The 15,201-nt window shown below is 47.0% G+C and overlaps 1 protein-coding gene across 1 annotated transcript in view; it reads right to left on the bottom strand.

Annotated features, from left to right (window-relative positions):
• Window positions 1-15,201, bottom strand: part of MYH16 (myosin heavy chain 16) — a 61,684-nt gene that overhangs the window by 6,650 nt on the left and 39,833 nt on the right. The window contains exons 30-38 of the mRNA XM_078440442.2: window positions 14,053-14,180; window positions 13,047-13,243; window positions 11,198-11,330; window positions 9,673-9,889; window positions 7,301-7,437; window positions 7,104-7,207; window positions 2,671-2,863; window positions 1,549-1,752; window positions 221-346 (exon numbers count right to left, since the gene is read on the bottom strand). Coding sequence (XP_078296568.1) covers window positions 221-346; window positions 1,549-1,752; window positions 2,671-2,863; window positions 7,104-7,207; window positions 7,301-7,437; window positions 9,673-9,889; window positions 11,198-11,330; window positions 13,047-13,243; window positions 14,053-14,180 — 1,439 coding nt within the window. The remainder of the gene's footprint in view (window positions 1-220; window positions 347-1,548; window positions 1,753-2,670; window positions 2,864-7,103; window positions 7,208-7,300; window positions 7,438-9,672; window positions 9,890-11,197; window positions 11,331-13,046; window positions 13,244-14,052; window positions 14,181-15,201) is intronic.

Raw genomic sequence — 15,201 nt, 5'->3', positions numbered from 1 at the left:
TATAGCTTGTAATTATTCCTTACTTGTATGTGTTTGGCTTTTCGGAAAGGCCTCCAGACTCCTTAGGACAAGGACCACAGCCCTACTGGCAGGGTGCTGGCGCTGCACAGTGACCTTTGAGGGGAGGAAGTGGCCTTCCCTGCTGAGGGTGGCCTGGTCCTCCACAGGCGGCCCAGGCCGGGCCCCCCTCCCACCAGCACCAGGCAGCGTGCACACTTACATCAGTCATGGCTTTCTTGGCCCTCTCGTCGGCAGAGCGGAACTCACTGATGAGCTCCTCATGCTCGTTGGAGATGCGCTGGACATCCGACTCCAGCTTGCGCTTGACCACGAGGAGGCTTTGGTTCTAGAAGAGAAAATAAAGACATTGCCATGAGGCAGAAGTCTGCACAGCCCTTCCCGTGTCCAGGAAAGAGAAACAACTCTCTCACAGACATACTTGCCAAACCCCCCAACAGGAAATGGCCCTGGACCCCCTGCTTGAGGTAAGTGTCTCTCCCTGCATTTTTCTCTGTGTTTTAGAGCAGAACACGTATCACAAGGAGTCCAGGAATAACGTCATTTCGGCCTGGGATGGGTGGGAACTCTAGAACAATCCTGAACTCAGAGCTGGGAAAACCCAGGTTCAACCCCGGTACTTCTACCTATGTGGATAAATTCTTTACCTCTAGGCTTCGGTCTTATTTCTAAAATGGGGTTGTGATCTCTATATGTCCTATGCACATTTTTTCTTTTGGTGAATTCACATGAGATGCTAAGTAGGAATTAAGTTTGTGCTGGCAAAGTATTGCACTGTAAGCAGTATTGGTGTTACCGCTGGTAGATAAGGGTCCCCTTTTTTGACCACACATAAGCCACTCAACTCTCTGGGTCACGGTTTTTCATTTGTAAAATGAATGTCAGACTTTGTTTTTATTTACTGTTTTTTTGTTTTTTTTTTTTTTAAGTAGGCTCCATGCCCAGCAGGGAGCCCAGTGCATGGCTTGAACTCACAACCCTGAGATCAAGACCTGACTGGAGATTAAGAGTCAGGCTTAATTTAACTGACTGAGCCACCCAGGTGCTCCTAGACTTTGGAATATTCTAGATCCCTTCTAGTTCTGAAGTTCTATCCTCAGTGACACTGAAGGTAATGGCAGTCCTTAAAGTTGGCTAAATCATCAGAATCTCCTGAGGAGTTTAGATCCAAAAGTTTAAATTTCTGGAGTCCCACCACAGACCAGATTCTGGATCACAGTCTCCAAGGGAGAGAGTCTAGGAGCCTGTCTTTGAAAGCTCTGCACAACAATGTACATATAGTTCACACACTGTGTGTGCACTAAAAATGGTTAAGAATGGTACATTTTATGTTACGGGGGTTTTTGCCATAACAAAAGAAGTCTCTGCAGGTGAGTTCTGAGGATTTCCCAAGTGGGGACACCATCTGCCTTTGAGTTTTGAGGGGAGCCCACAGGGTTTGGGCACCATCCTGGCCCTGCCCCCACACGCCAAGTGTGAGTCTGCGTAGACCCCCCCCCCCCCCCCACTCCCAGGAAGCCGCCATCTTACCTGGATGTTGACCTCGTTGTGCCGCTCGGTGATCTCTACCACCTCCTGCTCCAGCAGCTTGCGGGAGCGCTCGCTGCCCTCCAGGCCCGCACGCACCTCCTCCAGCTCCGTCTGCAGCAGGCTCAGGCGCCGCTCCTGCAGGTTGTACTGCTCCCGCAGCTCCTCGTGCTGCCGGGCATCCTCGTCCATCTGCATCTGCAGGTCCTGGGGGGGCCAGAGGACCCGGCCTGAGCCCATCTCCCGGACCCTGGCATGGTCTGGGCTCAGCAGGGAGCTGGGGTCTGGCTGGGGAGTTCGAGGCCACAGAGGAGGAGAGTGGAAGGTATCGATCTGCGCTGGGGGAGTTCCCAGTCTGGTTGCGGCCTAGCTGGCCAGGGCCCAAGCGCCCCCAGAATTTGTCCAGTGAGAGGTAACCATAAGGTCAAGGCTTTTCTGAGGACAGAGCACCTTGAGTTTCCAGCAGGCCCTTCTCACCGAGGCCTTCCTCAGTGATCTTGACCATTACACCCCCACTGGCTAACCCACATCTCCCTTCTCCTATCTGGTTGTTGCTCTGTAGCACGTATCGCCGTTTTTAATACTACAGTTTTATTTATGTGCTGTTTATTGTCTATCTGCAGGGATGTCTGTTTATTATATACATTCTTGTACCTCTAACACCTAATACAGTGCCTACGCTGGGCAGGTCTCTAATAAAATGTATGTTGAATGCATGGATCCAGCTACAGATGCTTTAAAGACCAGTGATAGCAATAAAGGAAGACTTCAATTCTATTTGTGTTTTTTTCTTAAGATGAGTGGTGGGCATATAAGTATTTACTATGTTCTTTGTTTTTCTGTCCTGAATTCACTTATAATAAGTCAAATGATTTTAAGAACCAAGACAGGCCCAACTTTCTGTTTTCCTTCTTTCTTCCCTCTTTTTAGTGGTCCAGGGTATGCACTTAGGTGGTTGGGGCCTCTCATATAGATAGTCCCCAAGTGTCCTGTTCCCTAGACTTCCAGCCACCCCATGCTGCCACTTTCATGCTTTTCTCCTAGCTGCAGATATGCATGAAGTTAGCTTCCTGGACCTGCAAGCTTGGGGATGGCTTACTTTGTGATTAGGTCCCAGATTGCTACCTTGATTTGCTGTTGCAGCCTTTTCAGGGTCTTTACAAGTTCGCTGTTGTTCTTGTTGGCGTGGTCCAGCTGGATTTCCATCTCATTCAGGTCCGTCTCCATCTTCTTCTTGAGCCGAAGTGCCTCTGCCCGGCCCTTGGCCTCTGCCTCCAGGCTGGCCTGCAAGGACTCGATTGCCCGCTGGTGGTTCTTCCTGCAAGTGCAATCAGAGAAGACCCTGGCATACTGGGCCCGCTGGTCAGGCTGTGCTAAACCTCCCTAGTTAAGAGGTCTGTGAGCATCAACATGCATATGGCCACCATATTTGAAATTAGAGTGTATCTTCCCTTAAAGCATTGAAGTGGGGGAGTGTGTGCTTTGGGAAAGGACACAGAAGGTCAATGTTTACCTCATATCTTTTGTGATCTCAATTCATTCAACATGCAGAATAGCCCTGCAAGGAAACTGAGGCTCCAAGATGATGAAAAACATGCCAAAGGTTTATTAGCCCATGACAGAGACAGGATTCAAACCCAAATGCTAGCTGTTTTGTTTTTGTTTTTTTAATTAGAAAATGTGAGCTTTGGCTATACAAGCCAAAGCTTGTCTCTCTGTAAAACAGCAGTTACTGGTTGATTGTATTTAATATATTTAGTTATATTGTAATCAGTATAATGAGCATTTTCATAAAACCCTCCATAGAAGGAGACTAGAGGAGGCAATTTACATGTTCAAAAAATATTTGTTTCATTGAGGGAAATAAATGGCTAGCATGAAAAGATCCTGTCACCTGCCCCTTGTCTGTGGTGTTCACCTCTGCTCTACCCCTGCACACCTTCTGTTGTGTAGGCACATTGCTGGATTTATAGCACTCTGAGATATAGTCAATTTCTAGACATGGGAGAAGGTATCATGACATTCTCAAAAGTGAACAGAATTTTTATTCAATTTGACTTAAAAAATAAATACAAGAAAAAAACTATAAAACATGTTGAAAAAAATAAAGGTCTAAATAAATGGAAGGACATTCATGTTCATGGATTGGAAGACGTAATGTTGTGAAGGTGGAATTCGGTGCAGTCAGTATCAAAATGCCAACTGATTTCTTTGCAGAAATTGACAGGCTGATCCTAAAATTTATATAGAAATGCAAGGGACTCAGAATAACCAAAATAATCTAGAAAAAGAACAACAAGGTGGAGGACTCACACTTCCCAATTTCAAAGCCACAGTAATCAAGACATTGTGGTCATGGCATAAGGATAGACCTATAGATGAATGGCATAGAAATGGGAACCCAGAAATAAACCCAAGCCAATTCATTTTCAACAAGGATGCTAAGACCATTCAATAGGGAGAGAGCAGTCTTTCCAGAAAGTAGTTCTGGGACAACTGGATATCCACATGCAAAAGAATGAATTTGGACCCCTACCTCATACCTTATACAAAAATTAACTCAAAATGGACCAAAGACCTAAATGTAAGAGCTAAAACTGTAAAACTCTGATCTCATCTAGGAAAAATAGGCAAGAATCTTTGTGACTAAATTAGGGAAAGAGTTTTTTAGATATGACACCTAAAATACAGGCTACCAAAGAAAAAAACAGATACATAGACTTCATCAAATTTAAAAACATTTGTGCTTCAGAGGGTATTATTAAGAAACTGAAAAGGCAACTCACAGAATGGGTGAAAATATTTGCAAATTACATATCTGATAAAGGATGGGTCTAGTATTCAGAATATTTAAAGAACTCTTACAACTCAACAGTAGAAAGACAACCTAGTTTTTTAAATGGGCCAAGGATTAGAATAGACATTTTTCCAGGCAATATAGAGAAGTGGCCAATAAGCACATCAAAGATGCTTAGCAGGAGCAGCTGGGTGGCTCAGTTGGTTAAGCATCCAACTCTTGATTTCAGCTCAGGTCACGATCTCATGATTCGTAGGTTTGAGCCCTGCATCAGGCTCTGTGCTGATGCGTGCTCTCTCTTTCTCTCTCAAAGAAACTTAAAAAAAAAAAAAAAAACAACTTAAAAAGGTGCTCAGCATCATTAGCTATAATGGAAATACAGTTCTAAACTACAGTGAGATACTACCTCCCATACACTAGGTTGGCTAGGATAAAAAAAGGTAATGATAAAATGTTAGAGAAGATCTGGAGACCCTACAGCCCTTATAACCCTGAGAATGTAAAGTATTACAACTGCTTTGGAGAAGAATCTGACCATTCTGCAAAAAGTTAAACACAGAGTGAACGTATTACCGGAACTTCTAGTCCTAGGTACATACCCAAGAGAAATGTAAACCTCTATCTACACAAAAACTTGTATATGGATGCTCATAGTGGCGTTATCCATAGTGGCCAAAAGGTGAAAACAACCCAAATGTCCATCAACTGATGAATAGATGAATAGATAAATAGATAAAATAGATAAACAAAATGGGATCTGTCCAAACTATGGCATAGTATTCAGGAATAAAAAGGAATGAAATATTTACACTTGCTCCAACATGGATGAAGCTTGAAAACATGATGCCAAGTGAAAGAAGCCAGTCACAAAAGACCACATATTGTAGGATTCCATTTATATGGGATGTCCAGGATAGGCAAATCCAGAGAAAGTTGTTGGCTAGATGTTGCCTAGGTCTGGGAGTGGGGGTGGTGGGGAGAAATGGGGCAACACTGCGAAAGGATATGGGGTTTCTTTGGGGGAGTGATGAAAATGTTCTAAAATTGCAGTGATAATTGCACAACTGAGAACCATTGAATTTTTCCCTCGTCATGGGCAAACTATGTAAATTATATCTCCAATCTGTTGCAAACTCTCTCTCCTCCCCTCCCCCCGCCACGCCACATAGTGGCATATAGCTAGATATTTAGGGTTTATTCTAATGGCTGCAGAGTCATGGGGCTTCTCCCTCCAGTGGCTCCGCCTGAAGCTTTGTTAGGGGTGATTGTGGGGGATGTTGTAAACTCAGGAAGCAATAGTGCAGGAAGATTTCAGGCAGGCAGTTTAGGCAAGATGCCAATGTGGACAGTTGCAAATGTGTGCAACTCATGTGTGCAATTCTTCTCAGAATCACAACAAATCATATTTCTGTAAACAAAAACTTAGTGCTTAGTCCAAAACTTACTGGAACCTCAGGCAGCAACAGTGGACACTGAATTAAAAAGAAATCTCCAAATCCAGCACCCAGATCAGTTTTTTTCCATGACGTGGTGGTGGTTTTCTGAGGGTTCATGAATGTTCGTAGTAATTTATATCTGTGTGGCTTTGCAGGTTACGGAGTAGTTTCATATTTATCATCTCAGTTAATCTTCACCACCCCTGAGAGGGGTGACGAGAAGCTATCGTCATTCACATCTGTCAGATGGGGCAACTGCATCCATCTCACAGGGGGGCTTTCTGATTTTTTTTTTTATTGTGGGAAAATATGCATTACGTAAAATGTCCTATGTTAACCATTTTGAAGTGTGCGGTCCCGTGGTATTAAACACATACCTCATGCTGTGCTTCTGCTGGCACCGCCTGTCTCCAGAACTCTTTGCATCTGATAAAACTAAACCATGTTCCCATGAAACACTAACTCCCCAATATCCCACTTTCCCCTGGCCCCTGGCAACTACTATTCTGCTTTCCGTTTCTGTGATTGTGACTGGTCTAAGTACTTCCTCCTGTAGGTAGAACCATGCAGTATCTGTCTTTTTGTGACTGGCTTTTTTCACTCAGTTATAATGTCCTCAAGCTTCATCCATGTTGTAGCAGGTGTCTGAATTTCCTTGCTTGTGAAGGCTGGATAAATTTGCACTGTGTGTAGAGACCACATTTTGTTTATCCATTCCTTTGTCAGTGGACTTGGGTTGCTTTCATGCCACAGCTCTTCTGAATAATGCTATGAACATGGTATACAAGTATCTCTCCAAGACCCTGCTTTCAGTTCTTTTGGGTAAATATTCAGAAGTAGAATTGCTGGATCATACGGTAATTCTATTTTAAATTTTTTGAGGAACCTCTATACTGGCTTTCACATCGGCTGTACCATTTTACATTCCCACCAACAGTGCACAAACGTTCCAGTTTCTCTACATCCTCACCAACACTTGTTATTTCTTGCGTTTTGGATGGCAGCCATCCTAATGGGTGTGAGGTGGTATCTCCTTGTAGTTTTGATTTGCATTTCCCTCATGACTAGTGGTAGTGAGCATCTTCCCATGTGCTTAGTGTCCATTTGTATATCTTCCTTGGAGAAATGTCTGTTAAAGTCCTTTGCCCATTTTTGGATGATGACGATGATGATGATGATTATTAATTATCCCATGGTGTTTTGTGATCACTGAAGTACTATGTTTCAGAGTATTCACCTAAATTGCCCAAGGTCAGATGACTAGTAGGTGGCAGAGGCCCGTCAATGCTACCCAAAGTCAGCCTCCCATCACCTCAGCCCCATACCTCGTAGCTTCAAATTCCTCTTCTTTCTCGTGGATTCTCCGGTCGATGTCAGCTTTAACCTGAGCCAGTTCCAGCTGAATTCGAATCACCTTGCTCTCTTCAACCTGCCAGGAATATAAACATCAGTCTTTCTGGCCAAGTAGGTGCATAGTCCCTGGCCAAGGGTCCAGCCTCCAAGGTGATGGCCACATGGTTACCTCCAGGGAAGATTCCGCTTCCTCCAGGGCCACCTGGAGTTCTTCTTTCTCAATCTCCAATTTTTTCTTCAACTTCTGCAGCTCATGCACACTCCGTCCTCCCTCACCCAGCTGATCAATCAGTTCCTTTATCTCCTCTGAGAAAGGAATGTTCTCGTTAATAAGGCACATGAGGACCACCAGCTTCCCAGGGCCACGGCATGTGACACAGACATTCTTACACCAGGGCAGAAGCAGGCACTCCTAGCCTCACTGTATCCAAAGAGAAGCAATATGCTCCAAGTCGTAGACTCATGGAGCATCAGGGCTGGGGCATTGGAGAACAGTGAGTTCAAGCTCCTCATTTTACAGATGAGAGGCTGAGGCCCACAGAAGAGTGGGTAAGCACTGAACAGCTTGGTGGGCCAGTGCCCAGGACTCCCCAGGCCCATTAGGCCTAAACTCCAGGCTTTCCTTTCTCAGACCCTTTCTCCCCCTCTGCATCCCCGCCACCAGGTCTGAAAACCAAGAAAAGGTGGAGGAGTAGAGCCTTTCTGATCTCCTTCCTCAGTTGGGAGACCTGTTACCCACCCAGAGGAGCTCCCAGGGACCCACCCAGCACCTTGGAGCAGCCATAAATGTCAGCCGCAACCAGAGGTGTCCGAGAAATGTGACTACCTTGACTAATCCATGACCAAACTCCATTCCTACATCAAGCCTCCCTGAGTTCAGAGAAATCTCATTTAATCCAATATCTTCCTGGTTGGGTTTCTAAGTTCCGGGTAGAGTGGAAAGCACTGGGGACATCATCTAAGTCTCAGCTGTTGGGGTCCATCTGTGCTGATGTCACAGACACACTCGTAGCCCACATGGCTTCCTGTCGTCTGTCCTGGACATAGTGGCTGTTTCCAGAACATTCTCTACTGCACTGCTCTGGGATCATGAGGAATGCTGTGATGGTACCTCACACCCTTTCAGCCCAAGTAAGCTGCTTGGCCATTCTCCTCCGTCGCTCCCACCAGGCTGGGACTACTTTACTTAATTTCTTTTTAATTAAAAAAAAAAAATTATTTTTTGAGGGAGAGAGAGAGAGAGAGAGAGAGAGAAAGAGAAAGAGAGAAGGGGAGGGGAAGAGAGAGAGGGAGACACAGAAATCCAAAACAGGCTCCAAGCTCTGAGCTGTCAGCCCAGAGCCCAACACAGGGCCTGAACTCATGAGCCACAAGATCATGATCTGAGCTGAAGTTGGATGCTTAACTGACTGAGCCACCCAGGTGCCCCTGACTGGGGCTACTTTACAAGGTTTGTTCCCACCTATGCTTCACGAGCCAGGTGAAGTGCATATTCCTCTGCTCTTAACTCCCAGGTTACTGGGGAGCTTTCTCATCTGCACCAGGAGTTGGAGGTGGGAGGGAGGAGGCAGCGCCCTGGGACCTTCAGCAGAACCTAATCAGCAACCCCCTCCTATTTTCTGTCCTCTCCTAGTCCAGGCAACCTTGATCTGGGTGTTCTGGTTGTTTCTCCCCTATCTTAACTCAGGTATTTATATTTAAGACCTTTAGTATTCACACTTTTGAGACTACAGAAGCAGAGCCTTCATACCTCACATGCTGGGCTCTTGAGATTATCCCTTGTGAACCGACAACTCCCCAGGGAGGGACTCATAGGACCTTGGGCAGGTTTGGGGGACAATCAGGGACCATCTGCCTCTACCCTCCATTACAGTGACCCTACATCAGGCACCTAACCTGAATTGAGGAAACCCTGTGTTGACTGAGATTTTTGCTGCTCAGCAGAACAGTTCTTGAAAACAAAAAAAAACAAAACAACAACAACAACAAAAAACCCTGACCTATCTTACACAACTGATTTTGTGGTTAGAAATGTGTACCTGCCATAAAAACTTATTAATGCAGTCAAATCCCTGTATAGCAAAACATTCTTCAACAGATAGGCACCAATTTTCAAACAACATCCAACAGAACGGAGTTCCAGCATGCGACTCCTATACGTAAGAAATCTTCCATGTGTATATGTTGTGTGCATAGGACAGATGTAAGGGCTCAATACTTAAAATCTGTTAAGTCCTCATTTCTGCCAGCTACTCTACTCAGTGAAGATTTTACACATTTTATCTTATTCCAACTGTCTCAACCTTACAAGGAAGACATTATTATTTCCCCAATTTACAGATGAGGAAACTGAGGCACAGAAAGGTTAAGTAACTCACCTGCTCGAAGTCATGTTGCTGAGTGCCCAAGTGCTTCTACAAATTGCTTGCCAGGCAGTTGGCATTTATTGTGTGTACCTACTATGTGCCAGGTACTCAAACATGTGATGCGCTCAGGAGGAGGGAGGCCCTGCCTGGGTCTTTGCCCTGCCCTCAGACTCACCCTGCAGAGTCTTGTTCTCCTTCTTCACCGACTCAAGGTGCTCCAGGGACTCCTCATAGGCGGTCTTGATCTTGAAGCTCTCGGTCATGTACATGCGGCACTCCTTCTGCGCACTGTCCACCTCCACCTGCAGCTCTTCGCACTTCTGCTGCCACTCGGCCAGCATCTTGTCAAAGACTCGCTGCTTCTTGTCCAGGGCAGCAGCCGCAGCGTTGGCCTGGGGAGAGGTGGGGATGATGGTCTCCGGGGGTTCTGACTCTCCAGCCCCTTCCTCTGCTTCTGCCCTCCTCCCTGCCTTCCCCAGCCCTCCCCAGTAACTCTGGTGACCACAGATTTCTTGGGGATTGGGATATAATTCAACATTTATAGCACAAGCACAGGGCAAGGAGCCTGGAAAGAGTTACCCTCCAGTTCTAAAACTCCTACTACTAGATATGTGACCTTGGGCAGTCTATTTTATCTTCCCAGGCTAGGATTTTCTTAGGTGTATGATGAGGGATCTGGGCCACAGTGGCCTTCCCAGATTTAGAACATTCACCCAACCCCCCGTAACATTTTTCTCTATGACTTACTAATACCTGTTACATGTCATTGTCCAACTCAGAGATGGGTTTGGTGTTATTTTTCTTGTGAATCAAAGCTGATTATTTTCAGACCTTATTTTTCATAGACCTTTCCTCCTTTTCATAAGTGTCCAGCAACTATGTATTTATTTTTTAATGTTTATTTTTTGAGAGAGAGAGAGAGAGACAGAGCGTAAGCTGGGGAGGGGCAGAGAGTGAGAGAGAGTGAGAGAGACACAGAATCTGAAGCAGGCTCCAGGCTCTGAGCTGTCAGCCAGAGCCCTGTGTGGGGCTCCAACTCATGAACTGTGACATGACCTGTGCCGAAGTTGGTTGCTTAACCGACTGAGCCACCCGGGCACTCCAGCAGCTATGTATTTATTGCTGTGCAATACTTGATTTTTTAAATTTCTGCTTCATTTCTTAATTTTGGAGGAGCAAAACCTTTTCAGGTTTTGGGGCTATTTTCCCGAAGCCTCTCACATGGATATGCCCCTCTGCCCCTCACCACTGGCATGAAGCAGTTGCCCTGAAACACCAAGACCAGGTTCCTGTGTACCAGTTGAAATCTTATTTAATTTGGCTGAAGTCTGGCAAATCAGTCTGAACCAGGGATGCAAACAGGAATATTTAGCCACACTAAGTGTGTGTTATGTGGTTTGTGTGAGGAAAAGGGGAACAGAGACAATAAGTTGCATGACTTCCTGGGACCGTTTTGTCCTCACCACAGAGCTATTTGAATAGCGACCTGTTGGGTGTTAAGATTGCAGAATTATGAGTATATAAACACATTCGCAGGCGAGAGCCTGTGTTCAGTGGGCCTGAATACAGACCCTGTGCTCCATCCTGTTGGGCCACCTGTTTTTTCTTGGGAAACCCAGACATGTGACAGTTTCCAACAGCTCCCTGGGGTCCCTTGGACCCAGCAAATAGGCAGCCTTCGAACATTTTGACCCCCTGACCTTCTCCAAGTCGATGGTGAGGTCCTCGATTTCTGCCTGGAGTCGCTGTTTATTTTTCTCAAGGGAGGCAGCCCTGGCCTGGGCGGCTTCGGCTGTCTCTTCTGCTTCCTGGAGTCTGGCGGCCAGTTTCCTCCTGTGGGTGAGGGCAAGAGAGGCCATCAAGGAAACATAGAAGCCCATGGGCTAGGGGGCTGTGTTTGTGGTCCTGAGCTCTGGGGTCACAGTGGAGAAGATGCAGACAAAATGGAGAGTATTAGAGGAAAGCAACCACTGTCTGTCTGTCCATCCATCCATCCATCCATCCATCCATCGATCCAACAATTATGTATTGTTTCTACTCTGTCAGGTATCGTTACAGGCGTTCGAAAAACAGCATTGAATAAAAACAGACTAAGACTCCTGCCTTCACAAAACATCTGTTCTAGACGAGGGATAGACCTAGAGACAGAAGCACCACGGAGAAAGTAAAGCAGGGAGGGGAACACATGAGCGGAGGCCGGAGGGAGAGGAGGGCAAGGACCCTGTGGGTGTCTGGGGAAGAAGGTCCAGGCAGAGAGAGGTGAGGGATTGAGATCTAGAGTGAGCTTTGGGGTGGGACCAGGCAGCTGCTGGCCGCTCTCAGCAGAAAATAGAAAAGGGCTAGAGCTCAGGAGCTGGAGGCTACAGGAAGGCAGGTTTAGGCTCAATGTATGAAGACCTTCTGATAAGAGATTTACGTCAGCTGGAGGGCTCTGTGCTTATCACTGTCATGTCGCCACAAATTTCCAGGGGGCGAGCAAGACAGGCAAGCAGGCCGGGGTACCCTCCCTGCCTGGTGCCTGGTGGCTCACATGCAGGGCTTCCCGTGGGCAAGCCAGCCAGCCTGTTCTACAAGAAGGTGGCTCTGAGCCACATTCACGTGTCCACTCTTACTTCCTCAGGCCCATCAGGCAGAATGTCCACCACTCTAGTTTGCAAATGAGGAAGAAGGCTTGCAAGCTTTGAGGGCATTTAGCACAGAGCTGGGGAACCAGCAGAGTGAGGACCTTTGGGAGTGTGGTCTGAGCCCTCCCAACATCGCCCAGAGGCCCCACCCCAGACCTAGCAGACTTGTGGAAGCTTCCTGAGCACTTTAAGGGAAGAGAAATCCTGCCTGGAGGTGGAGGCCCTGTTCTTGACTTCCTTGCAGGAGCCTGAGCACTTTCATGCTGACATGTAGAAATCCTTGAGGATGGAACCCAAAGGCTGACAGTGGCTACTTTGCTAAGGGCACAAAGTGGGCTCTCCTATCTAGACACGCATCCCCCCGGGCCCCCACTTTAAGAGGAGCCTGTGCTCAGGTCATGATGTCACAGTTCATGAGTTCGAGCCCCACATCAGGCTCTGTGCAGACAGCTCAGAGCCTGGAGCCCGCATGGAGGTCTGTGTCTCCCTGTCTGCCCCTCCCCCACTCACACTCTGTTTCTCTCTCCCTCAAAAGTAAATAAACATTAAAGAAAATTTTAAGAGGGGTCGCCTGGGTGGCTCAGTCGGTTGAGAATCTGACTTTGGCTCAGGTCATGATCTTGCGGTCTGTGAGTTCGAGCCCCGCGTTGGGCTCTGTGCTGACAGCTCGGAGCCTGGAGCCTGCTTCGGATTCTGTCTCCCTCTCTCTCTGTCCCTCCCCCGCTCATGCTCTGTCTCTCTCTTTCTCTCTCTGTCAGAAATAAATAAACATTAAAAATTTTTTTTTTTTTTAATTTTAAGAGGAGCCTGTGAACTGCTTTCTCCTGGACGTGACCCTGGCCTCAGCAAGTGTCTGATGTGGTCAGACCACCAGCACCACCCACACCCCAGCCTTCCCAGCTCTCTGGCACAGGGTCACACTCACTTGGTCTCCTCCAGCTCCTCCGTCCTCTGGATGGCATCCGTCTCATACTTGGTCCTCCAGGTGGTCACCTCAGTGTTGAGCTTGGACACGAGGCGCTGCAGCTCTGACTTGCCTCCCTGCTCCTCCTCCAGCTGCTCCTTCACCAGGTCCAGGTCATGCTTCGTGTTGGCAAGACTCACCATGGCCGTGCTGCGAGACTGTGGGGACCAGCGGAGGCCGTCAGAGGCCCCGCTGGTCTCTGTGGACCCCAGGGCCATTGCTTAGACATCCGCAGCATTGGATTGACAGTGCAGCAAGTGAAGGGGGGAAAGGACACCGATTCTACAGCCCAGGCCATCAGGGTTTATTTTCCTCATTTTGTTCCAATTACTGTCCATGAGGATATGGGAGTTCATCATTTTCATTTAGTCATACATGTAGCATATTACAGTTTTGTAGTTGACTTAAAAATTTTTTTTAATGCTTTTATTCATTTTTGGAGAGAGCCAGTGAGAGAGAGCAAGCATGAGCCGGGGAGGGGCAGAGAAAGAAGGGGACAGAGGATCTGAAGCAGTCTCTGCACCGACAGCAGTGAGCCTAATGCAGGGCTCAAACTCACAAACAGTAGATAATAGCCTGAGCTGAAGTCGGATGCTCAACCAACTGAGCCACCTAGGCACCACTTTTCTTTAAAAAAAAAAAATTTTTTTTTAATTATTATTTTTTAATGTTTTTTATTTATTTTTGAGACAGAGAGAGACAGAGCATGAGCAGGGGAGGGGCAGAGAGAGAAGGAGACACAGAATCCAAAGCAGGCTCCAGGCTCCAAGCTGTCAGCACAGAGCCCGACGTGGGGCTCGAGGTCACAAACCACAAGATCACGACCTGAACCGAAGTCGGACGCTTAACCAACTGAGCCACCCAGGTGCCCCTAGGTACCACTTTTCATGTTCCTTCTACATCTTCATAACCTGTAACTTTCTTCAGGAAGGTAGTTCTATCGCCCCCACCCCATCACCAAACAAACCTTGGATTCTTCATCCAGCTGCCTCTTGTAATCGTCCACCTGCGACGTCAGTGATGTCTTTATCCGCAGGATTTGATTGAGCCGGCTCTGTGATTCTTCATACTCCCGGCTCAGTTCACCATTTTCAGCTGGGCAGGAAGGGGAATGGGAGAAATAGTGGATGAAAAACTGGCTCCCCAGCCAGATCCTAAGCTATCCCAGTGCATCGTTCTCAAAGTACCCAATAAATATGATGACTTGGCCAAGTGGGCTGGAAGGGGGAGCAATGGTGAACCATTGCTGGCTGCCTAAAGTAAGCGAGCCCAGGAGGGGAGCAGTTGTCCAAACATTGCTGACATCCAGGTGTCTTGCATGGGGTACAGGGCTCCAGATAACGAAGTCCCAGCCCCGGCACAAGATCCTGCAAGGAAGTTTAAAGGAAACAGTGGGGCAGAGAGCCTTTACTTTGAAAATGTAATTGTCACGGTCCCAGAACCTATGCTCCTGTCATCTGTGAACTGATTGTGGGGGCCGGAGGCCAGGAAGACGTGCATGAGCCAGAGAGCACGAGCGAGCTTGAGTCCTGCCCTGTAAGTCATTCTGGTTTTGTGGCAAGTTACCTCGTCCCGCTGAGCTTCACTTTTCTTATCCATCAAAGGGAATATTGATTTTAGAAAGTATTCAGGATGCGGGAAATAAGGCCAAAGGATGCCAGCGGGTTCTCTGGGGTCACACTGCAACGTGGTCTAACTGGCCTGAGGAGTGTTTACTTCTCTCAGGGAGTACGTGTCTGTGAGGGCCCAGCCTCTGCAAGGTTAGGTGTTAAGTGAATAGTGGTAAGTCACAAATTATTTTTGTCCTAGGATGCAAAGGATTTCTTCTGGTAAAAAACAAAACCAAACCAAGAGGTTGCAGTATTACTGTGTGGTAGGACATTAACCTGTTCTGCCTCTAACTTAGCAAAGTTATTGAAGCCTCCCGTCCCCCAAATGACTGTAAATCTCTGTCCTTCAAATGCCCCTTGAGGGCAAGTTCACCATTTTCTGGCTCCCTTACTGGTGACACATGTTTGCTCTTAATATGTGGGTCATGTTTTAAAATGTTTAAAAACTGAATTTTGTCTACCGCCCCTCCTGCTGATCTTGCAGGGTGGTTGAGACAACTGATAGG

This window comes from Panthera onca, chromosome E3 (assembly GCF_046562875.1).
Source record: "Panthera onca isolate mPanOnc1 chromosome E3, mPanOnc1 haplotype 2, whole genome shotgun sequence".
Classification (NCBI taxonomy): domain Eukaryota; kingdom Metazoa; phylum Chordata; class Mammalia; order Carnivora; family Felidae; genus Panthera; species Panthera onca.
Note: the sequence above shows the minus strand (reverse complement) of the source record. Positions and strands in the feature narration are given on the sequence as shown.